Source organism: Brachypodium distachyon, chromosome 3 (genome assembly GCF_000005505.3).
Source record: "Brachypodium distachyon strain Bd21 chromosome 3, Brachypodium_distachyon_v3.0, whole genome shotgun sequence".
NCBI classification, from domain to species: domain Eukaryota; kingdom Viridiplantae; phylum Streptophyta; class Magnoliopsida; order Poales; family Poaceae; genus Brachypodium; species Brachypodium distachyon.
Genome location: NC_016133.3, coordinates 56,503,882 through 56,529,486, shown reverse-complemented (window position 1 = coordinate 56,529,486; position 25,605 = coordinate 56,503,882). Strand labels below are relative to the sequence as shown.

The window sequence follows — 25,605 nt, the reverse complement described above, 5'->3', positions numbered from 1 at the left end:
CCAGCCGCGCGTGCGTCCGTCTCTCGTCGATCGTCCCCTTCCCCCCCAGGTACGATACGACGGCCGAATTCTCAACCGATTCGTTGTTTTCGCCGCTGATCAGGGGTTCCTTTCGTCGCGGGCGGATGCGTGCTGCCCAAATTCCGTGGCATTTTGATTTATTTTCATATCCGAAGGGTAATGCTGCTTTTTTTTTCTGCCGCGGATCGGGCTATTTGTGCATTCGTGTGGTCGCTTTTAATGGCGGAGTTGGCGCATAGATGTTGAGCGGCGATGGTAGATTTATTTTTATATCCGAAGGGCAATGCATCCTGGCACTTGTAGGTGTAATTGGGCGCGATAGGATTTCGCTGACGTGTTCTCTTTTGGAGAGGTGGTTTATACTTGGGAGCAGTGCTGCAGTGGTGTATTGCATATGCTGCGTGATGAGTGATGGTGGAGTTTGAGGGGTCCTGCTGAATGTGCTGATGACGATGGGTGTGGTGTATCCAGGGAGGTGATGACGACGTGCGAGAGCCTATGTTTCCTTTGCCCCGACCTGCGAACCCGGTCTCGGCATCCGGTGAAGCGGTACAAGAAGTTGCTTGCTGAAATCTTCCCCAAGTCGCAGGTGACGTGCATTTTGAATGGTTTTAATTACTCACTGCTGGTTATGTATATGAGGTATGATTTGTTTAGCTTTAGTTTTTGATTGAGCATCATGGATAGTGGAATTACCTAGTCTGATCGAGTACGTCCGCTCATTTCAGCTCCAGTCATTTGTTTCGTTTGGTTCCTTCCACACCATACTCTAAATATTTTGTAGTTCTAGCCAGTGGCGGAGCGTGACGGAAAGCAAAGCGGGGGCTAATTTCATACTCCGTATCAAACAAGGACATGCAAGTTTTTTGTTAGAAGATTCATACAATCAAACCTCTAATAAAAGCTGGCCGCTCTGGGTTTTATCTAAAGGAAGAGAAAGATTAATCAGATATTAATGCGTGTGCTCTAACATTAATTTTACATATGTCTCATAAACAGAGCATGTAACACACAAAAAATGAAGAAGATATGTATGAACGGACAACTAGAAAATGACGCACTAGTTGCAGCTTGCAAGTACTGACTCGCTGATCAGAGTTTCATTAGGATGTGGCGGTCAAACAAATCACCAACTTGGATGCTTGGGTGGGGGCGCAGGCCGTGGGAAGATTCAGATAGGCAGGCAGGCGGGCTGTGCTCCGGGAAGGCAGGCGCTGCCGTCGTCCAGTCGTTCTCCCAGATGTGAGAGAACGAAGATCCCTAGTGCTGCCGTGCAGGTGCCACCGTCGACGGGGGCGAAGACCTAACACCTAACACCGAGGAAGGAGAGGATCTCGGGGAATGGAGGAGCAGGAGATGGTGGATCTGAGGAGTTCGTCGGGTATGAAAGTTGGAGAAGGAATCAAGGAGGCGGCGGAGGCACTTAGGCGGAAGCAGCACCGAGGAAGGGGGGGGCGCAGCCCAGTTTGGTCTCCACGACGCTCCGCCAGTAGTTCTAGCAGACTAGCACTGTTTGTGAATTGTTACTAGAGCACTGCTATGCGTACGACGAAAATTTATACGGTTTCTGTACGACACTGTTTGGGCACCATTGATTTCACTTGATGCATGGTGTTGTGCGGTCTCAATGCAGTGTCGGACGCAAGTCGTACGAGATCCGTCGTATGCAGAGCCCTTTCGTTGTTACTACCTCCATTCTTCCCTCTGCTAATATATGAAAGCCAGCTGTTGCTGGATCTTTCGAAAATAAAATAAAAAATCTAGAAAGTTTCCACTCAGCTTTTACTTGTGACAAGAATTATCATTAGATTTATTACGAAAACTATTTTCATACTTTTTTAGTTCTGTAATTTTGCTAACGTAGTCATATGAAAAGTAATGGTCGAAATTTCATCTTGTCGATTTGTGTCCATATTTGGTGCCCTATGATTGAGCATCTATGTATGTGTGCACTGCAAAAAGTACATCTCGTATAAACCTATTAGGATACTGAGGACCTCTAGATGCTTGTTGTTCTTTTACAGGATGAAGCACCAAATGATCGAAAGATAGGCAAATTGTGTGAATATATTTCAAGAAATCCACTGCGTGTTCCAAAGGTGTATTTCTTTTTAGACCTATATATATTGTGCAACATAATTTTCCCAGTGTCATACTCTGTTTGAATTCATTATTACTTAGGGTGATGTGTGATTACACCATGTTTCTACCCAGGATGTTGTCCTGCGGTTACACTCATCCATTTATGCTCTTTCGCGGTTATTAAACTATTGAGCAATGCTTGCCTGTAGAGCTGTTCCTCTCGTGTCTGCTGCAAAATTGTTTAGTCTTGGCTTCAAACTTCTATTATTTGGGTGCTGGTAGCTGCCTATATTAGACCTGAGAAATATACAACCAGTGGCATATTTTTCATACATCGGTAGCTATATTGGTTTCTGATGGAATCGTCCAAACAAAATCAACCCGAAAATTAACTACTCTACACCATGCTGATTTTCCTACTGACAATAAGAGGTTAGTTGTCATACAGAACACATGAATCTCAGCATATGCGCTTTAACAGATCTAAGTCTATCTCTGCTGGTACATGTTCAGTCTATGCATGGTATCTTCTAGTCGAAATTGCTGGAAAACAATTTTTGTAAGACAAATGGTGGAACCTGAGGGCTATACGGAAAAAAAACTAAGTTTCCTGATTTTTTACCCTATTCATGGATTTGATATTTTCCTCGTTACGCTTATTTCTTTGAGAAACTGGCAAGGTATTTCAATTAAGAACAAAGAATATTAATTACTGCTGTAAAAAAAGAGTATTAATTACATATGATTTTATTTAAAGGAACAAGTACAATAGCATAAATAATGATGCCTATGGACTTTCACTGTGACAGATTACGGTTTATTTGGAGCAGAAGTTCTACAAGGAATTGAGAGCTGAGCGTTTTGGCTCAGTAAAAGTTGTCATGGCAATTTACCGAAAGGTGATATGTTCTTGTCAGGAGCAACTGTAAGTTATTTTTTGCTTGGAAACATAGCTGTATTTTCTCTCTTGAATACATTACTGAAAGTTCTAAATGCTAAATGTTTGAGTTTTGTAACCTATATTTCTGAGTCATATGATTACTACTTTCCAATTGACAGACTTGCTATGTCATGCCTATATAAGATAGTATCACTTACATTAGTACTCCCTCCGATCCATAATAAGGTGTCTCAGATTTTGTACTAACATAGTACAAAGTTGTACTAAATCTGAGACACTTATTATGGATCGGAGGGAGTATTATCCAATGTATATTTAGCTTAAATTATGTTTTTAAGGTTAACTATTTGAGGCAGGATCTGATCTCTGACAACATTAGAAGTTCTACAAATACAATGCACAAAATTATGTTCTGTTTGTGTGGACAATTGCTATAATAAGTGAAGTCACTGTTTTGCAGACCACTTTTTGCCAATAGCATATTAACCATCGTAGAGACCACATTGGAGCAAAATAGACATGATGACTTACGGATAATAGCGTGTCAAACACTTTTTGACTTTGTAAATTACCAGGTATTTGAACATTTGGGTAGGCATCAATTTGCAAATTGAAATAGTTTTTAGTTTTGCATGTATCATTCCAACAAATACGCTTTTCAGAAATTTTTGAGTTGTGTGTTACGCTCTTCTCACTACAGGTTGATAGCACTTACATGTTCAATTTAGAGAGCCAAATTCCTAAACTATGCCAGCTGGCCCAAGAGATGGGTGAGAAGGAGAAGATATCTATTCTTCATGCAGCTGGGCTCCAGGCCCTTTCATCTATGGTACTCTTATTTTGTTATACCTTGTAGCTCTGCAGTTGATTGCCTTACTGGTAGCTTGTACTGCATGATGTTTTTATGGATGGTGACATCAAATGGTAGGGTTAGGCAATGTCATCCTGCACCTCCTCAAAATGTTCATTTTCTCTTAAAAAAATCATTTATTTGATCCCCTCAACAAAACAATTGGCCTCTTGTAGGCTAGTTCCCGTCTGGTGTTTTCTCTGTTTTGCCCTTGATATATGTTTTGCGTCATTTTAACGTCTTCTCGTAAGTTGTAATACAGAATGACACACATTTAGGTGCGCGTTTGAGAAAAAAATGGGCCTTGCACAGGACAATAAATATCCCCCCATATATTCTGGCAAAACCTAAAAATGTTTTTTTTGTTTGTTATTATATTCTCTGTCAGAGGCTCGCCTACAGATTCTTAAAAAAAACATGCTCATCTCATTTTCTGCTTTTCTACATTTGCGTTTCATGCTGTCTATCCAAAATTTTCATGTCTAATGTCGATTTGCATGTTTTTTCAGGTTTGGTTTATGGGTGAGCACTCTCATATCTCTGCAGAACTTGACAATGTAAGTGTAGTATTTTCCATTTTCCATTATGATAATGTTAGGAACACAAATAATCAGGCAGTTATTAGTCCAATTCAAGGTCTTACTATTGTCGATCTTTTAGTTTGGATAGTTTGAAGAACCTCACACAGCATAGTACTACATTCCAATCTTTCCATATTATAAGTTATATGATTAACCGAACACGAAGCTGTCTTTGGTAGCTCTGAGTTATCTGTTCCTTCAAAACATGTAGCATAAAGCTTCTACTCATGCCAGTCGTTCTTAACTTTGCGGAGACCATATGACCAAAGGTGCACAATGATGTATCAGGATAAATGCCATTCTGCCAACCTACTTCTGTTCTCAATTTTTTTTTTTTGATTGTGCAGGTTGTGTCTGCAGTTCTGGAAAACTACGAGAGCCCATATGCAAAATCTGAGAATAATGATGACACCAGTGAAGACAAAAGGGCTCGCTGGGTGAATGAAGTTCTCAAAGCTGAAGGTCATGAACCTTCCTCTGTTACCATTTTGGCAAGGGTTTCTTCATGGAAAGATATTAGAGCTGCCCGCGGTGAATTAAATTTGACAATGTAAAGAACTTTAGGCATGGAGTTTTTAGAATTTTATTTTTTAAATAGGTTTCTCTAATTCTTATCTCTTTGAATAATTTTTCCTGCACAGAGAAGAATCAGGAAGTCCAAATTTCTGGTCAGGGATTTGTCTGCACAACCTTGCTAGAATATCCAGAGAAGCAACAACTATCCGGCGAGTTCTGGAAACAATATTTCGTTATTTTGATAATAACAATCTGTGGTCACCTTCCAAGGGACTTGCACTGTGTGTCCTTCTGGATATGCAGATTGTAATGGAGAAATCTGGTATCCATTATTTCTTCAGTTTACTTTATATTACTTTCCGTGTTTTATCAATATACACTTCACATTTCCATGTGATATTTTAGATTAGGTGTACAGTTTTTTGTTTGGCTCTCTTTGTGTTCCTTGTACAGTTCTTTTCTATCTTCAGCTGGTTTGTTATCTTCTGTTTTTCTTTTTCTTATCGTTTTTTGGTCTTTGCTTTTGTAAGACTCGTGCCCTCAAAATGACACAGATTTAGTTGTGAGTTTCAGGAAAAAAATCTACACAGGCATGCTTATCTTCAATTTTTGCTAATGTTGATAAGTTCCCCATTCTTTTTTGATGATTTTAAACTATTGGCTGGCAGGACAGAACGCGCATATATTGTTATCCATGTTAGTCAAGCATCTTGAACACAAGAATGTATCGAAACAACCGGATATGATTCTAGACATCATTGAAGTTACCGCACGCCTTGCTGAGCATTCCAAAGCTCAATCTTCGACTGCAATAATGGCTGCCATAAGTGATATGGTCCGGCATTTGGGTAAAAGTATGCAATCCTTGGTCGGTGATCCAGGTCCTGGAGATGACATGGTCACATGGAATAACAGATATGGGAAAGCTGCAGATGAATGCCTTGTTCAGTTGTCTAGAAAGGTCAGTTTTCTCTAAAGACGTTTCAGAATTCATTTTATTCATCCTTTCCTTTAGCTATATATATCTGCAAGCCATCAATCATTTTCAACCCATGCCCACCCATGTATATATGATCCTTCGATTGATTTTTATGCTTTTCAGGTTGGCAATGCTGGACCTATTCTTGACACATTAGCTGTAGTACTGGAGAATATTTCAACGACCACACCTGTTGCACGGTCAACCATTTCTGCGGCATACCGTACTGCTCAAATAATTGCATCATTACCAAACTTGTCATATCAGAGCAAAGTATGTCGGTTGAAAATATGTCTTTCTGTCCTCTTCTGTACAAAACCTTTAACAGATGTACCACTCACTGTAGGCATTTCCTGAGGCATTGTTCCATCAATTGCTTCTAGCAATGGTCTACCCAGATTGCGAGACACATTTAGGGGCACACAGGATTTTCTCTGTTGTTCTTGTTCCCTCTTCTGTCTCTCCATGCTCATTCTCAGGAACTTCGCAGACAAGCAAGATTAATCTTCAGAGAACATTATCTAGGACATCGTCAGTTTTTTCATCTTCTGCAGCTTTGTTTGGGAAATTAAAAAGAGACACGTTTTCATTTCGCGGAAGTCCACGCCTGGATAACACAAATCTAATACCCATCAGAGAGGATTCAGATCAGGCCAGCGATGATGAGCCAAAATTGTTCAAGTCACAGACTCTCCAAAGGATGACTAGTACAAAAGAAACATCTTTACCGTCTGCAACAGAAATAAGTAACCCGAGCGGACATACTCAGGAAGCAGTATGTATTATTAGACTCTGCTTTCTTGTGGCTAATAGGCTTATTTAGTAACTGTGCCTATTTCTCAGCAGAACAAGAAGTTTTATTCATTTACATGCAGGATCCAGTCACCCTCATGCTGAGTGCTCGTCAGGCAGATCTTCTGCTTTCCTCTCTGTGGACTCAGGCACTGTCACCTGAAAATATTCCACGAAGCTATGAAGCAATTTCACATACATATAGCTTGATGCTGCTATTTTCTGGAGCCCAGGTGAGAGGGTGGTTTATCTGCTTTGTTGTTACTCCCTCCATTCCAAAATATAAGGAGGCATAATAAATTTTGTCCTTAGTCAAAGTTTGACCAAGTTTATATAGAAGAAAAATATCAACATCCATACTCTGCCATTGCATGGTTAAGATAATTGACCATTTTTTTCCTGATGAAGATTTTAATATGTATCTAATTTTTAATATTAATTACATAGCTCCAGAGCTGCAAGATTTTATTTGATATTTGATTCCATCTCTTTTTGTGATTTGACCTAATTGACCTACTGCAGAACTCACGTCTAGAAGTTTTGGTTGGCAGCTTTCAGCTAGCCTTTTCACTAAGAAGTGTTTCACTACAAGCAGGTATTTATTTCCATGGAAGTATTGTTGTTCCACTGGATTGTGCTTCATAAAATAACACTTATTTTGGCATATTTTTCTACTTGTTTGTTCAGTTATTTTCTGTAGTGATAGACTGATAGTTCTGAAAGGTCTTCGTTAACTTTTGGGTGTTAATTCACAATGAAACCACATAGCATCTGGGTTCTTCTCTATTCATTATGGGCAGTAAAAAGTTGTGTCAATAATGGTTCAGTATGTTGCTAGCATGTTTCCTTAGCTCCAGTTATGATAGAAACTACTCTCAGATTATGTAAATGGACCACCACTTAGATGACTCATATTGATTATTGAGTACGTATGCCATACTGTGTGAATATATGCAGTAGAAGTCGCATATGCTAACTATTTTCTGTAATGAAATATGTTTTGCAGGTTTTCTGCCACCATCACGCAGGCGTTCTCTTTTTACTTTGGCAACGTCTATGCTTGTGTTCTTTTCGAAAGCTTTTAACGTTCCATCACTCATTCCAGTTGTGAAAGATTTGTTGACTGAAAGTACAGTAAGTGAAATTACACATCCTTGCTTCATTATGTCTGTCTGGTGAAGGCATCTTTGCAGTCTACAAACTACAAAGTCCACAAAGAGGATAAATGTAAACTTGAATTGTGTTCCTATGTCCACAAAGTGAAATTGTAGATTCTCCTACCAGTTCATTCTTTTTGTCTAAAGATATCTCTGGACTCATTTCCCAACGACAGTAAGGAACAATTTCTTAATCGTTTTTGAAAGAAACTGTAAGGGAGACTTGAGGACTTGAACCCAGGTGGTGGGATTGTACATCCACTCACCCAACCAATTGAGCTAGGATCACTTCCTACAATTTTTCTTAATCATACTTATTGAATGGAATGAAAAAATAATGAATGGTGCAAAGGTACCTTTTCTTCAGCCAGATACCTGCGCACCAATAGCACCTAAGTTTTTAGTATCAGTTCTTTGTACGAGTAAAGACTGATCTTTTGGGGACCAGTGCCAGATAAATTCTAACCAGTACAATACCATCTCGAAATATACTACTCCCTCCATTCCACAATACAACGTGTATAGATTTATGCACTTGGAACAAGGCAGTTCTCGTTTTTAATGCCTGACCACTCATATTGGGTTAATAACAATTGGATGTGAGTAGCTATTGGCCGGGTGCGGATACCAAGAGAAAAATGAGGTGTATTGTGGAACAAATGAGAAAAATCTATACACGTTGTATTGTGGAATGGAGGGAGTACGTAGAATTCACTGGTCAAACATTGAATTAAGATTTTCGGTGGGATCATTGATGACAACAATATATATCCCTCCTATTCCTTTTACATGCCTTGTGGATGTGACTTTTGTGTTATAGATATCATATATGGTGTGAACATGCAGTTTGTGTTGATTGTTGATACCCAATGTGTGTACCAGGTTGATCCATTTCTTCGTTTAGTTGAAGACCTCAGATTGCAGGCTATTGACAATGCTGTTGATCCTTGCTTGAGAGCTTACGGTTCAAAAGAAGATGACGATCTTGCTCTGAAATCTCTCTCAAACATCAACATGAATGATCAGTCAAGACAAATAGGAGTTTCTCTTATTCTTGATAGCTTGGAGCTATCTGAGGTAAATCACTTGGATACCCTGATAATACTTGTGTTTTGACATTTCCTGTTGCTGTAATTGTTAATTTGCCAATATGCTATTTTTTTGCAGTCAGAACTATGTACTATAAGGAACCAGTTGCTTGAGGATTTCTCAGCAGATGATGTTTGCCCTGCGGGTTCTCATTTTATTGCTTCGCCTTCAAAATCTTCTGGACGTAATGCAAAGATGCACCATAAATCTTTGGAGGTGATCAGCCTTGTTTAGCAATGGAGGAAATATCAAAATCCTGTGAACTTTTCGTTCTTGTTTTCTTATTAGAATGACCTTATTTTGCAGGTTATTCCCATGGGATTTGTTTTTGAGGATGATACCATTATTGAACCAACTGACAGCTTAGCAGAACCTTCGTCACGGCATCCACTGGACAACAGTCTACTTGATGTCAATCAGCTTCTTGAATCAGTATGTATATCTCCTAGTTAATTCTTGCACTGTGGTTTAATGCATCATAAAATCTGAAAGGCTTTCATGAATATGGAGGTACTCTTAAAACATCATTAATGGGTATGCATAGTACCATACTACCACGGTTACTGCATAATCTTGTACAGCTGTAGAAGTAATAGCCTTTTAAGATGCAGAGGTACATGCTGAAAATAGGTTATCACTTCTGCAGGTTTCAGAAACATCTCATCACATTGGAAGATTATCAGTGTCGATGAACCACGATTTATCTTTCAAGGAGGTAGCCAACCAGTGCGAGGCCCTTTTAATTGGAAAGCGGGAAAAATTATCTGTTTGTATGAGTGCCCACCAACGAGAGGTTAGTGACCTCTAGAAAAATCATGAGCAACTTGAGCTGTCTACAGTTAAATAAAATATCTTGAAATTGTACACATGTACTGCTTATGGAATGAACAACTGGACATACGTCAAACCAGTGCGTTTTGCTCTCATGAAATGATGAAAGCGCTCATCCTAAAGATATGATATTACCTGTTTCTTGTTTTATGTTTGTTATTTTGTCTTTGCTTTTTCAGTCAATCTGAGGCATTTCTGATCAGTATATATAATTTTCTGAGACTTGTATCTTTTTCATATGCTTATACCTTCTAATTATATTAATTTACTAAGTCACTGTATAGTTAAGCATCAGAGCGGTTCCTTTCATTGTTGTGATAACATTCAAATGTTTGCCTTTACTATGGACATCCGCCAGACGCCAGTAAGCTCACAAGGTTCCTTTTACTTGCAGGTTGACGAATCATTCACGGGGAAGCTTGAATCGACTCAGCCGGACTCCCCAACAGCTCGGCTAATCCTGCACACAAATGACGATCAATTCCAATCCAGTTTCTGTAAGCTTCCAGTCCTGAGCCCCTATGACAAGTTCCTCACACCCGCGGGCTGCTAAGACTGCTCCCAGAGAAGAGAACACATTTCTACGACACACAAAGAGAGAGGGTACTGCGTGCGCCGCCTCAAACATTATCAGTTTTCAGTGTATGGTGGTTCTAGCTCCCCACATGCATGCTATTGGCAATTGAGGAGACTCGCTGATAAGCAAGATGAGGTGATTTCAACCTCACAGGATTGTCCTTTTGAGACCTTATCCTCTCACAAGAATTAGACCGTGCCTTGACAACGCCAGTTGTTTTCCTGCTCCCTGCTCCAGGTCGAGATCATAGACATGCAATTCTGCCCCCACAAGAATCGGCTAGTCAGTTTGTGCAATCTGATAGACTTATCTTGTCATCCTTTCGCTAACCCAGTATCTGGCAATTGTAATTATGCAAGCTGGGCTCCAGATGGCAGGAAAATATTTTGCTCCGTAATTTTGTTTTTTTAGCTGAATCCAGTGATCTCTGTTCTCTTGTCAGATTGTAATTTATGTGAGAACGGGGCAGATTTAAAACACATGCACCTCGTTTATGGCATCCAGATAACGTATTTGAGGAGCTGCTTCTAGTGTAACTGATTCAGGTTCTATTTTTTTTCAAAAAGAACTGATACATGTACTTAGGTTCATCGTGAACCCATAAATTTTCCTGTAAGAATATGTCCATTTGTACTACTAACCCTATAAATATCCAACTTGGGGCTGTTGCTCATTCTGTCCTCACTTATAAACTTCAAGGGGAGAGCCCCTCCAAGGGACCTTGCTGGGGCTGTTGGGGGTCAACTGGCTCCAGGGACCTCGCGACCTTCAGAGCGACGAAAGAGTGTCAAGAGTTTTGTCCCCTTCATTTGGTGCTCTCCCAACTTAGGAGAAGTGTCGTGCTCCGCAAGGTAATCAAACCTATTAAAATAATCAAATTTCTGTACATTGATCGACTAAAACTGGTTGTAAACGGAGGAGCGAATTGGAAACTAGACATGAGGGAAAGAAAACTGGCCAACAATGAGAACACCCCTAGGGGCTCATTGGTGGTTAGACAGTTAATATTAGCGCCCTCGGGTTTTGACGGTGGCTTGATCGGTGCGAGTCCCACCATGTTGATGGAGGGCAACGGAAAAGTGGGCAAGACCGCAAGAGTAAGGAAGAAGAAATAATAGGAGGGGGACACATAGATGCTGATGAGGTGGGTCGGGAAAGTGGGAGGAAGGATGTTTTTTCAAGGAAAGATGAAAAGAGCTATGTCGTTCATTAAAGAAGAGAGAAAAGATGTTGAGGTAGATTGGAGAATGAAAGAATTGACGCATGACGAAATGGGCAAGAAGCGTTTGCTCCTTATGTCAATGGATTAAACATTTCGTTCAAGTCATAACGTCAGTATTAATACACGTAGAGCACCAAATGAATACGTTGGAACACCATTGCAACCAACCTCCGACGACCTTAGTATGATGTGCCTCCACCTGCCAGCGAGGAAGGTTTTTTTTTAGCGATGTGTAGAGACGACGTCCGTATGAGCATGCTTATATGAAACGGAAACATCGTGTTTACAAATACGAAGCATAAACATTGTAGCGAAAACATGTGTTTTATAAATTACAAGAATATGCTTCCACGCAACACTTGTTTTAGGAAGAAAAAACCTGCAACGCTTGCCGTGCAACGGAAATGTTTTTTTTTCACGCAACGGATTTGAAGTAGGTCTAATTCAAATCCATTTTGTTCTATTTTGACCAAAATACTAAGGTTGTAGACTCGTAGATGCCCCAGTCGTATTGCCAAGCCAAGTATGATGGCCAGCGGGGGCTGCACTGCTCCAGGGAGGATATCCGGAACCGGGCCGCGGCTCACGAAGGGCGTCCGTGGGACATGGATTGCATCGTGGTATAACGCGCATGTGACGTGGTGAGCCGAACGCGCACCACGCGGGTTAGGATTAGGTGTTGGTCGTTTGGTTTGGATTGGATTGGATCGGTTTGTTTGGTCAGCAATCAACAGCCAACAGCCCGCCTACTACTGCTATCGGTGGAGTTTCTCAAGAAGAAGAAAAAAATCCATCGGTGAAGCAGGACGCGTGGCTCGCTCTCCAGCCCGGCTGCCTGCGTCCCGGAAAGCCCGACGCATGACATGCATGAATGTGATCTTGACGGCGCAAGCACACACTAAGATTGACCAGAATACGGCCTTCTTCTGCACGACGGCTCGGCAGCAGATGTACGTTTTGCCGGGTTTTCGCGATTTGTTGATCACTTTTCGACCAAACTAATATGGTTTCCCGTATCAAGATTGTTGTACGCAGCACGATTTGCGTCCGATAACTGTACGACGCTTCCTTCCTTCCTTGCCCTATCCTGGTTCCTGGAGCTCTAGCTGCTTCGTGCCCATGATCCAGCCCAAATCTACCACATAGTGTCGTAATAGGAGAATTTCCACGTACAGCACAGCACAGTTCAAAAGTGATCGTTTGGTCCAGTCATAACGTTGTATGCGAAGCAGTGGTACTCGAGTATTTTTTTTTCTTCCGCGACGCGAAATGGACCCAGAAATTGAGCAATAAACAATGTACGTGCATACATGAAGCAGCCCGGCCCGGTGGACTCCGGAAACCTCTGAAAAGCCCGGGCCGCACCGCTTGATTAGCCGCGAAGCAAAATCCTGCACACGGTTGGACTTGCTCACTTGCCTTTGCCTGGCAACTCAACTCAACTCCGGTCTCCGGGAGGGTCACCTCTCATCTCTTGCCCCACCGCAAACGCAAAGCCAAAAGCAGAAGAGAGAAGCGAGAACGCCGAGCGCAGCCAGCCAGCCAGCAGCAAACCGCTCTTCCAGGAGGAGAAGAGGATCCCTCCCTCCCTCCCTCCGCGTTCGCTCGAGACGGGCCTCGGGTTCGGCCGGCGGCGGCGGCCCCGCAGAATCCGGCTCCGTCTCCGTCTCCCGAAAACCTAGCGGATTCGAGCCCCAATCCCGGCCGAGGACTCCGCGCCGCCGGAGCGTCCGTTTCGGGTAATCGCCCGCGACCGAGCTTTGTTCCTACGGATTGTCGCGCTAGACTGTTTCGCCGAACCAGAAGAGCCTTCTCCGCCGAGATTTGCCGGTGACTTGTTGCTTTTGGGGGTCGGGAAATCCGCGGGTAGTTCGTTGCTCTGGTTTTGCTAGTAGTGGTGGTTCCGGATGAGATGAGAGTATCTGTTTTTTGTGAATTGTTACAGTATTTTGTCTACTGCTGTCTCGGCTGCCGCTGTTAGAGACAGTTAGGGTTTATTGTTGTCTAGCAGTCGCCAATTGCCTGCGTGCCGGATCGATGGCCCCGCTGAAACAAAAACTCGATTGATTTCCTCTGTTTGTGGTACCAGGTTTGACTTTTTACTGCCCCAAGATCGCATCTCCGGTGGTGGAAGGATCAGGGATTAAATAACGCTGGGTCGCTGTCTCTGGCTGTGACATTAGTAACTTGGGTCCCATTGGAGTGGAGGCTGTAGCTGGCCTGTGAGTGGCTGAGCAGGCTGCTGTGAGGTTTATAAGTGTGGGCTATGGCGACGGCGACAATGGCGACCGCTGCGGGCGCTGCTGCGCTGCTGTACTACACGCTGAACCGGCGGCTGCAGACGGAGAGGCTGGACAGTGAAGGGGATTCGGATTGTGGGAATGGCAGGGATGGGGCGGCCAGTGGAGCCCTAGTAGAGTCCTCTAGCAGTAGCCGTGTGTCACGCAGGGATGTGCGTGCCCCTGCCACGTGGCTGGAGACGATCTCGACTCTGTCGGAGACGCTGCGGTTTACATACTCCGAGACACTTGGGAAGTGGCCCATCGGGGACCTTGCTTTCGGAATCAGCTTCCTCCTGAAGAGACAGGTTGGTGACTGACACTCTGTTGCTAATGTATTCTGGTGTTCGTTCTTAATCTGATAATTAGAGATTAGAACCTGAAAGACAGTGCTTTATATCGTAAACATAATCAAAGTTCTTCATATCTGAATAAATTCATTATTGGGTTGCCACGAAGGAATTGTAATAGTCAAGAAGCAGAAGCATTAAACTCTCTCACATGTACCATCTGTTTTTCATTGTTTCAGTTTTTTATCCAAAGTCATCTTCATTGTAGCATATAGTTGTTCTGATGATCTAGATAGCTTTCAGATTTGTTTATTTACATGTTATGTTATCTAGGAGTATGTATTATTGCCCAAAATATGTAGTATAAGTAGGGGAAATTGCAGCTTTGTAAGTTCCAAGTTTTCACCATTTTCTGAAGCAGGAATTGCTGATAAAAGTGCATTAATGATCTTAATTGGCCAAGTTCTGCACATCTTCTAACATATAAACTCATAAACCAAAATGTTAGCACAAACACTTTAACTGTTAATGACTTGAACAAAGTTCCTGACGGAGTCAGTTGTGGCATTGTTTCAGGGAAATGTATCTGTAGCAAGCATATACGCTGGGGATGGTAGTGTGGAGCTCAAAGGAGCCCCAGTGGTTACTGACTTGAAGTATCTTTTGAATTTGTTGACGTTATGTTGGCATTTCTCCAAAAAGCCATTCCCGTTATTTTTGGAGGCAACCGGCTACTCTATGGAAGATGTTCTTATGCAAGAACCTAAAGCAGGAGTGAGTAAAATTTTCCTATCATTTGTTATGGGTAACCATTTTTTTGAAAATTCATATTCTTATAATTATGAAACGCAAGTTTTTGTATACCTTTGATTGATTTGGGATTTTTTGGGATATTTGCAGATTTTGAAGCCAGCTTTCACCATTTTACTTGATAGAGATAGACAATGTATACTTCTATTAATTAGAGGAACCCACAGTATCAGAGATACCCTTACAGCTGCTACTGGTGCTGTGGTTCCATTTCACCATACAATAGTTCAGGAAGGTGGAGTTAGCGATTTGGTTTTAGGTTATGCTCATTTTGGGATGGTTGCAGCGGCTAGATGGATTGCAAAGCTTGCAGGCCCTTGTCTTGCAGAAACATTACATATGTATCCAGATTATAAAATAAAGGTACTGCAACAGTGTACATTTTACAGTACTTTTGCTTCATAGCTCACATTTCTGGGCTATTAGTGTTCTCTTATCTACTCCCTTAAAGCATTTTAATTGATGGTGTTCGTGGAAAATCTTTATAGGTTGTTGGACATTCACTCGGGGGTGGTACAGCAGCTCTCTTGACATATGTCCTGAGGGAGCAGCACGAGTTTGCCTCAGCTACTTGCGTGGCATTTGCTCCAGGTTTGCATGTTATGATGTTTTTCTTCCTGAAGATTAACTTCATGTGCATCCTTTGCCATTTCATTGGCTGCCCCTTGGTCAAGTGTTACTTGCCCATCTAATATAGTCCAGAGCTTCATAGTAGAAGATAGTGAACTTGTAATTCTTTTGATAAGTTTGATTTTTAGCCTTTCAATCGATGTTGGGGCCTGGATTAAACAAGCATCCACATGTTTCGGGGAAACAATAATACCAAGGAACTATGTCTAAGCACACATGGCACCATTCATTGATCTTTTAGATGGAAATACAGTGTGTTGTAAGATTGGAATTGCCATAATTTTATGCTGTCCTGAACGTGGTGCTATGACTGTCAGATTAGAATCTCAGATATACCTAATTTGATAAAACATTGAGTTCTCCACCCACCTTCCATATGTATCAATTGTGATGTTCCTAAAATAGCCTATGCCTTTTCCAATGTACTACAAATGTCTGGTGCAGACTTTCTATTTCTCTCATTAGTCCAACCAAATAGTCCAGGGTCCACTCATCCAAGCTTTTTACAAGATTGCAAATCCACTTGTCCTTAGAATGTAGATGTCATTTAGTTCTTATGGGGATGCTCTATTTTACAGCTGCTTGTATGACATGGGAGCTGGCTGAGTCAGGAGTTCATTTTATCACTACAGTCATCAATGGAGCTGATTTGGTGCCAACATTTTCAGCTGCTTCAGTAGATGATCTTCGTTCAGAGGTTACTTCTTTTTAACTATTTCCTGTTTAAATAGGACATCAACAAGATTATCGTAATTTGCAGCACGTTTCTCTGTAGAAACAAGGTCACGTCAAAGTTTACTAATGTAGAGTAGTTCTTTGTTTTGGATTATAAATTCTTATATTTAAATCAAGCTTTCTATGTAACAGGTGACTGCATCTGCCTGGCTGAATGATCTCCGTCACCAAATTGAGCAAACTAGAATCCTGAGCACTTTCTACCGATCAGCATCTGCCTTGGGGTCGCGACTTCCTTCAATGGCAAATGCTAAAGCTAGAGTAGCTGGTGCTGGTGCCATCCTAAGACCTGTATCTACTGGGACACAGGTTACTTATGTAGCTTCATCTTTTATTATTTGACCCCCTTTACACAGCTTCGTTTGTCATTGACAAATTGATCTACATGATCCATGACTAACCATGTTGGCATTATATTAATGTGGTCAGGTTGTTATGAGGAGAGCTCGCAGTGTGGCACAAGCAGCATGGACAAGACCAGCATTACCCTCATGGGCATGCATTGGTCCAAGGCGGCGAAATACCACTTCATCCACCTCAACTGTTACATCAGAAGAAATAACAGCTTCTACTACAAGCGGTGGCTCTGAATCCACGTCACTGTTGACCGAAACCACTGTGGAAACCACACAGATAATTACATCTGAAACCACGCAGTATGCTGCATCAGAAGAGGTTCAGAGTTCCATCATGGCATCTGATGGCGTGAACAACTTGGATGACAAGGTAGATAGCGATGATGAGGACATCATCGATCACCGTGTGGACGAGGATAGGATTACTGATGTAGAGCTGTGGCAACAACTCGAAAATGAATTGTACCGACAAAGGGGAGGGGATGATGATAATGATATAGGGGAAGAGATTGCTGAAAGTAATATTGCTGAGGAGGTAGGCGGAACAGCTCAAGATGTGCTCAGTGATGCCAGGGAGAAGGAGGTGCACAGATTCTACCCTCCAGGAAAGATCATGCACATATTGACCTCCGTCAGAGAAGCAGAAATAGACGAAGAGGAGATTACCAGTCATCAGGATGAAGAGTCTAGCAGTCATCATGATAATACAACTGGAGAGTCAGAGACAAGCATAGGTATCTTCCTGACGCCAAGATCCCTGTATGGCAAGCTGAGGCTTTCTAAGATGATGATCAATGATCATTATATGCCGATGTATAGAAGAAGCATTGAGCAGTTGGTTGCTGAGCTTGAGAAGGATTGCTCTGCTTCTGTAGGTGATAGCTCTGACTTTACAGCTTGCTAAGTCCAAACTAGATATGTATCTTCAGCTGTTGTAAAAGCTGATGACATAGGGTATTAGTTCCATAAGTGTAGCTAACATAACAGGAATTATATCATAATGTTTATCACGGCACTTCAGGTCTGATTAATTATGCAGTGCAATACTTGAAGATCCAGCGAGTAGTTCACACGATTTGTCCAAAACTGTTTGGACCAGAAGTCTCCACGGTGAACAATCATTTTTTCCATTTTACTTTTTAAGAGAAGAAATGATTCACTAAATGCAAAACTGCAGTATTCAGTTAAAGTATTACCAAAATTCTGGTGAAATTCATTCAACAGGAAGTTGCATGTACAACAGAGAATTGATCGCTCATGATTTCATTTTCTTGGATGGTCCTGTCGTTCCTTCCTTGCTTATCACAGGGTTTGCCTTTCTAGAAACCCCGCGAAGCTGGCTCTCTGTTCTGGAAGAGCTGCTTGCACGATCCTTTCCTTTCTGGGTTATGAATTCTCCGAATGATGGTATCTTGGGAAGCTCCATGGTACCAATTGCACAATCCCTTCTATTTTCTTCCCTTATGACTGAAGGCATCCTGGAATGTTCCATATTTTCAGTGGAAGCGGCAGTTTTCGCAAACTCATCAGAAGGCTCAGTTTTTGCAAATTCACAGTCGCCGCTAGCATCTCCTGGATTTCTACCCAGGGCATCTGAGACGGTAGTAGCTGCACCATGATCTGTAATCTGGTCGGTAAGGTCGCAGAGGCAATTATGAATTTGGTCAGAATTAGTAGCTGCACCATTATCTGTAATCTGGTCGGTAAGGGCGCAGAGGCGATTATGAATTTGGTCAGAATTTGAAGATGACAGCCACCTAACCGTGGCGGCTATCTGAGAGTTGTAAAATGTCTTGCCCACTTTCTCATACTTCTTGAAGCTCTCTGTTTCAAGGTGTGCGGCAGAAGACTCTGCGTCAAACCTGAAGCAAAGGCGTACACAATGCAACAAGTCACAGAAAAGATGTGTAAAAATCAAGGCAGGTTTACAGTGCAAGTAAAACATTGCAGATCTGACAAGAACTTTTAGAGACTATATTTTGCAGATCTGACAAGAACTTCTAGAGTATCAGCTTGTAGAAAAGTGAGTTCAGAACATGGCATACACATGGATTATATGTATGAGCTGCACGATGGAATTTAATCGGTAATTAATATGCAACAACACCATACAATGATGGGGTAAATTTGAAAATGTTCATTTGTCAAATTGTATTTCTAACAGTGTCAAGCTGGAAGCAGGCAGAGACTTACGTTAGATTCCCAAGTCGCAGCCTTGCTTGTCCAAGGGCACCCAACAATCTTTTCCTGCACGCGTCTCTTAGCGTCTGAGATATGCTCTTCTTGTCAACAAGGTTGCCGCCCTATTATATCAACAGTTGAAGTGTGACTAGTTATATCATGAAATCTTGAGCAAGCGGAACTTCTATAAAGAGAAAACAATTTATAAAATTCCCAAACATTTATCAAGTATCAAGCCATACTTAACAGCCTAACAAACAAGAACCGCAGAAAGGCAGTATCTGAATCACCTGCTGTTTTGTCTGGCCTTTGGCTTGATAATAAGAATTTTCAGCACGCTCCAAGGCATCAAGTTTTGCTTCTAACCCTCCTTTTGATGTGTACTTTGAAATGGCCATATTGCTCGCCGCCGCCGCCTCCTCATCTGCCATTCATTAATACCAGGAGTATGCAAATATAAATTTGAGTAATATCACAAATAGCAAGAGGAAAGGAGAGTGATGTTCTACCATCAGAATCTGATATATCTTCGGCTGATATGCTTGCATCATCTTCACGATTCCAAAATTCTGTGTCCAAGTTTTCTGGATTAACTGATGAGCTGTCACACAGAAGAGCAGTTTTACCAGGTCAAGACGGTGCAGGTATAAAAGTTAGCTCCACTTAGAGACCTCAAGATATCAGCCGTAGATGAACAAGTGGTAGATGAACTTCCAAAAAGCATGTTAGATGAACAAGATACCTATGCTGCTATGCAGAATCTAGCATGTCGTGGTGGATCACTCAAAAAGTGAGATTCTTGTAAAGGGCAACTATGACACTGCAAATTCTTTAGGGGTGTGTTTGTGCATCCTAAATATTATGACATGAATGGATACACATCTACAATGTTATTGCTGCATGTTAATGCCGAGAAAGTTAATGATGATGCGTGTGTGTATTGCTTGTAAAAGGCAGTGAAATTATGGAGTCATATAGTTCACATACATATGTAAAAAGCATTAATATTTCATAGGTAAAATTGTAGAGGAACAGCCAAGACTTGCTGCACAGTGACTATCGCATACCTTTTGAAGACTGGAGAGATCTTGTTATACCGACAGTTGGGCACACGACGAAGTTCCTCCAAACGAGAGGACACTTGATTTGGGTGCTTGCAAGCATCACATGAGCGTTGGCATAAAGTTGGTTGTACCTACTCTAGTTTAAATATAAGCATGCAATAATAACACAAAGCAGAAAAGGCTAACACATACGGAATTAATGTCATACCTTCTCTCCAAAGCTCTCGATGATCTTTTTTCGACGACAGCTGGAACTTTCACAGTAATCAACTATCTGAGTCAGGAGAGGCAATGCATAGCCTGAAATCTACTGCATGGTCTAGTATACCAATAAAATGTTTGGTAAGAACCTGACTAAGTCTTGTTAAAAAGAAAAAGAAAAATAACCTGACTAAAGTCAGCTAGGGCCTTCTCTGAAAGCTCAGATGAAGAGGAAGATGGCTGCGATTTTTTGCTGTTGGTGTTTCTCAAAATAAATTCCTGTTAGACCACATAAGCGTCAGTTTTGATGTTTAGAATGGCAAACTCTATCATGTACACTTAGTTACCATTCTCCTCCGGTCATCTAACCCATAGTACAAAACACTCCTCGAAGGCTGCTGGTCACGACCAGCTCGACCTGATTCTTGGTAGAAGGATTCCATTGACTTAGGCAAGTTGAAGTGGCATACAATACGGACATCTTGTCTATCAATACCCTGCAAAAGTGAAAAGCGGCAATATATTAGCAGAACTCTTCAGAATGGAATATATAGAGACTGGAGTATTATGTACCATTCTGTGGAGCAGCATGGACATAACAATTCGGACAAAAGGCCCCATATCGGAAAAGGCAACACACAAGAACACAGAGTAAGAGTCTAATTTTAGAACTTAAGTAGGTTGGTACATGTACTATGAAACTAGTGCACATGAAATCCCATGTCATATGACAGAGTGATGTTTGCAAGAACAAAGGAGAAGCTATACCCAAATGCTACAGTTGCAACAACAACTTGAGTTCTTGATGAAAGCCAGTCATCAAGAACAGCACTTCGCACTTTGCTATTCAAGCCAGCATGATAAACTGATAAGGAGAAACATAAAACTTATGAAAACTCATAAGATATTGTTGCACAACAGTCCCAGTAGGGGCTTGGACTTGTCAATTATTTACTTCAGATTAACGATTTAACATACCAGCAGAAGAGATACCCTGCTGTGACAGATGCATATTTAGATCATCACAAGCAGCACGTTCAAGACAGTATATAATTGAGCAAACATTTCCGCTGGACTTCAATAAATTTGATATATCAGAATAAACATCGTCAAGAAGATCCTTGTAACGAACTGCAAAATTAGTTCACGATGACATGACAGAGAGTTAACACTTCAGAGAATTTAATGCAGGGGCAGAAAACCAGCTAAAATAGGTTTAGCAGTAAACGGATAACAAGTGCCATATTTTTCTAGCCTATGAGTGTCATCCTGCAGCAACAGCAGCTACAATTACAATTAAAAAAATGCAAGAGAAAAAACTTCAGAAAGTTACAAACTAAGGACATGGTTGGTTCTGGCCACATTTTGCCACGCCTAAGTCCCTAACCTTAGACGCATCACTGGTTCTTAGGTATGTGTTTGGTTTTAGCCGCTATTGTGGCTTGCCAGCCACACTTAAATATTTTATATGGTCCACATGACATAGACTCGATCTTTTGCCAAGTCTTGCCACACTTGTGGCCAAATATTTGTTAGCCACACATTTCCTAAGCTTAGTTATGGCAAAGTTAACCACGGACAAAACATGCCCTAAAGAAAAGTGGAGATGCATAGAAAAACAGAGGCCCCAGTCTTTAAAATGATCAGGGAAGACGAAGAAATTACCTTCATAGAATATATTAGGTCGATTAAAGGATGCTCTAAGAATTACTGGGTTTTGCAAGCATAATGACGATATGACATCTTTCTGAACTCTGGTGCAAAGAAAAAAAAAACAAATGAGACCCGACTGAACTGTGGTTGATACTGAATTAAGGGTGGTAGTACTGATCACTAAGGGGGTCATGTGTTACTTTGGGACAGCAGTTGCAGTCAAAGCCAATATAGGGATATCTGGGAACTGCTTCCTCAATGATGAAATCTTGCGATAGCTAGGTCTGCATTTCATTCAAATGGCAGATTGGATATTCTTTAAAGAGATACTGTTGCAACTCATTTTACCAATGGAACTTTGAAAAGTTGAAAACTGGTAGCATCTTAAAGACAAGTATAAAGATCAAACACAATAAACAATGCATACCTGAAATCATGGCCCCAAGTTGAAATACAATGAGCCTGTGGAGAGAGAATTGGCAAAATAAGCACCAGATGTTCTTTACAAGAGATCGAAGAACAGGATATTACTAAAGGAGTAATGGTGTTAATTAATTAGACCTCATCGATAGCAACAAGGCCAAGAAGACCTCTGCTGTAAAGCTTAGTTAGCTTTGCCTTGAACCCAAATGTTGCGACTAACTCAGGAGTAACATACAGCAATTTTAAAGAAGGATTGCCAGAATCAAGGTCTTCATATATCTGAGGAAACATCATAGGTTTGATAAAATTGTGAAGTCAAAAGGAAAAGTGAGTAACTACTGAGAAGATGTTCATTATTCAGATTCTACATATCATGACAAAGATTAAGCTATCAATTCCAACACTCTGGGGATTAGTACAACGTGGAATTATTGTGTGCACCACATCAGCCATTGTATGAGTTCATACATCGAATTGTCAGTTGGAATGAGACTCCAAAATCGATGGAACAAATGGGCCTTTTCTCTTAGTCTTACTAAGTGCATAAATACCTACCTCGTTTTTATTTTTGGCTGTTTGTGTAGATGAGAGAAATTCAGCTGGAACTCCTTTACTTTTCAAGCTGGTAACCTGATTCTCCTGTAAATTTAATATGTAGACCACATGATGTTCAGAGGCATCCCAGGTCAGGGATAACAGGAAAAAGTAAAGGGAGGACAGTAGAACTTACCATCAGTGCTGGTCAGCAGATTTTAGAGCCAAATCAAGAAATTGTTAGTACAAATCAAAAAAATATGTGTATCTATTCTTTTCAAATACTAGAGTTTAGGACATTATGCAAACTAGACAGATCGATTCACCTATCAAGGGTGAGATAACAAGAACAATGCCTGCCTTCACCAGAGCAGGGATCTGGTAGCACATTGACTTGCCTCCTCCAGTTGGCATCAAACAAAAGCAATCCCTTCCTGTAAATGAGTTGTTGGCCATATTAAACAAAGTACATGATGTATAAACAAAAATACCGCGCGAATCAGCAAAGGAAGATGGAGACCATGAACTAATCTCGTCAATGTTCAGAGGGTTAAAAAATAAAATAAAACACAATTGCAGAAACACAGACAGGGAGAAAACCTGACAGAACAGCTTCTATCGCCTCTAGTTGCCTTCCTCGAAACCCCGAATAACCAAAATATTGCTTCAAGACATTTTCCAGCTCCTTTGGAGAAATCGTTCCATGCCTCGAGCCTGCCAACGCGCCTTTTATGGGAAGTGCCTTCTTCATTTTCAGCTGTACCACACACTCAAAGCATCAGAAGGTCCATGAGTACGCGCTAGAGTCATTGGACTATTGCAGTTACTCTAGCACAGTGCATTTGAACTCCCTTTGATTTGACACAAAATGATGATTTAGATATGTGAGTAAACAAATGAATATGGTACAGTATTTCATTTCATTTTTGCAATTGGTGATCACGGTCCAAATTATATCAACCCGGAAGGAAGGGCCCCATTATTCCGATTGACCATGCGAGAAACAGTCTAGGTGAAAACTGAAAACCACCCTTCCCCTGGCCCTAATCAATCAGCGCGCGGTGCGCCATTGACATCGGAGTGGCTGCGAAACTTGTCCCGGCGGAGCAAATCGGAACCGAGACGAACGTCGCGGGAATCGATCAATAAGCGCCTCGCATAGTTATCCCAGGGGTGGATTTAGGGTTCGGGGAACGGAGGTGGAGCGGCGGAGATGTACCTGCGGTCGGCGCGGAGGCGAAGAACGGGCGTCGCCGTCGACGGCGAAGGAACGGAGGCAGCGGCGTCTCGCCTGAGCGGAAGCCCTACAGAGCCATTGCTTCTCGGCCCATTACAGCAGTCGACTAGCCATGACGGCACCACAGCCAGCCCATGGGCCTAATATATGGTCGCCCGGCAGTCGGTCCGTCTATCGCGAGCCCAAACCGAGCCCACCCATGGAATGGCGCGAGCGAGAGAGGGGCGGACACGTGTCGGCGCGGCACTGGACCACGCGATCGCTTTCTGGGCGGTCGGCAATCAGTGATCTGTCCGCTCGTGTGGTAGCTGTCAGCGTGCACAGTAGGCAACAGGTCAGAGTTTGCCGAATGCACTGCACGGCCCACTGGATCCATCCTTCGAGGTGATGCGTTTGAATTCTTCCTCTCCTTTTTTTTTAGCTGGTTCTAGCTTGACACCGACCTAGTCTTAGTCGCAGTCAGAGGTTCAGATCGATATCGGGTCAACGAAATAGTTTTCCCGGACCCCAGCAGCGTTTACCAGTCTACAAGGGCGTGCGTGCGTGCGCGATCCAGTTAATTAATTAACGCATGTGAGCATTATGAGTAGCTAGATAGGATCGGAGGAAGCAAATTAAGGCACAACGATTAGGGGTGTGGCCCTTCATTCCATTGATTTCAGGGAGGCACCTACCAGCTGCTGTTGTTGGCTGCTCTGTTCAGCTTGGTGCCTGCTAGTAGTTGATCGAGACGTACGATTCATTACTGATCTGGTCTCCGGAATCCTGGATTTAGGATATAAAATACTAGCTGCTCGACTGATTCTCATACGTATGTGGTGCTAGTAGTACGTACTAGCTAGCTGGTTCCGTATGCTACTGTGTATTGGTTCTCCTGAGTCTCTCCTGACAGTGATTAGCCATGCATGCGTATATAATAGTGCGAGAGCATGACATGCATGTTTACATAATTGCATGATCACGAATGTATCCACGAGGACGACGATGATGATTGATTGATGGGTGTATGTACACCGTGGATAACCATGAATCAATTTTCTGAATCTATATGATACACAACCCACAGCGCACCACACGCGCGCGCAATATTCAGATCTCCAAATATTTGGGACGTTTTAAACTCCAGACCGAACAAAACGATGTGCATGGAGCACTCGACCAATTAACTGAGCTCACATTACTGGAGTATATTGTACACATCCATGTCACGATGAAAACAAATCTACACGTTCTCACGTGGAGTGCGACTTGTTTTGAGCACGACTTGATTGGTCGGCGCATATTGCACAAAGTCACTCGATATCGGCCGGCTGGAGTACAAACAAGTAATCAAGCAGCAAGAGTGTCTTCTTTTCTCGATGCTAGCTAGCTTGCTGGTGTTGGCAGCTCAGACTTTTTCTTAAAAAAAACGGAGCTAGCTTTGCCTCATCCGTTGAATAAGGAGTTCGGATAATCCCAAGTGAACGAAAAAAGTACGTAAGAAAAAGAAATGTATTATCGCAGCATGATTGAGCTGATCGAGCTCAAATGCCGTGCGCCTGCTTCAATCTTTATTTGTGCGAGTAGAGCGGCACATTGTGAAGATATTACTCTAGCAATCTTAATTTTTTTGGA

The 25,605-nt window shown here is 41.9% G+C and overlaps 2 protein-coding genes and 1 pseudogene across 3 annotated transcripts; 2 read left to right on the top strand and 1 right to left on the bottom strand.

Moving 5' to 3' along the window:
• The first annotated feature begins 467 nt into the window (after positions 1-467).
• On the top strand, positions 468-11,049 carry LOC100837488 (annotated as a pseudogene).
• Positions 11,050-13,017: 1,968 nt separating this feature from the next.
• LOC100844185 lies at positions 13,018-17,756 on the top strand. Its single transcript, XM_010237733.3, has 8 exons — positions 13,018-13,337; positions 13,688-14,185; positions 14,744-14,941; positions 15,068-15,340; positions 15,466-15,568; positions 16,186-16,304; positions 16,475-16,651; positions 16,772-17,756. The coding sequence occupies exons 2-8, from the start codon at positions 13,865-13,867 to the stop codon at positions 17,600-17,602; spliced, it is 2,022 nt and encodes a 673-aa protein (XP_010236035.1). The 5' UTR covers positions 13,018-13,337; positions 13,688-13,864; the 3' UTR covers positions 17,603-17,756.
• A 52-nt stretch (positions 17,757-17,808) lies between these two features.
• Positions 17,809-24,102, bottom strand: LOC100837791 (ATP-dependent DNA helicase Q-like 3). Of its 2 annotated transcripts, XM_003570449.4 has the most exons (20): positions 23,974-24,102; positions 23,355-23,511; positions 23,081-23,188; positions 22,951-22,958; positions 22,776-22,859; positions 22,359-22,499; positions 22,225-22,259; positions 21,998-22,081; positions 21,810-21,898; positions 21,123-21,275; positions 20,913-21,009; positions 20,718-20,721; positions 20,492-20,641; positions 20,331-20,423; positions 20,152-20,217; positions 19,947-20,074; positions 19,389-19,480; positions 19,170-19,303; positions 18,892-19,001; positions 17,809-18,560 (listed from the first exon to the last, which is right to left on the bottom strand). In XM_003570449.4, the coding sequence occupies exons 2-20, from the start codon at positions 23,503-23,505 to the stop codon at positions 17,954-17,956; spliced, it is 2,334 nt and encodes a 777-aa protein (XP_003570497.1). In that variant the 5' UTR covers positions 23,506-23,511; positions 23,974-24,102; the 3' UTR covers positions 17,809-17,953. The 2 variants fall into 2 exon arrangements, with proteins under 2 accessions (XP_003570497.1, XP_014756573.1); XM_014901087.2 differs by lacking the exon at positions 22,359-22,499.
• Positions 24,103-25,605: the final 1,503 nt, after the last annotated feature.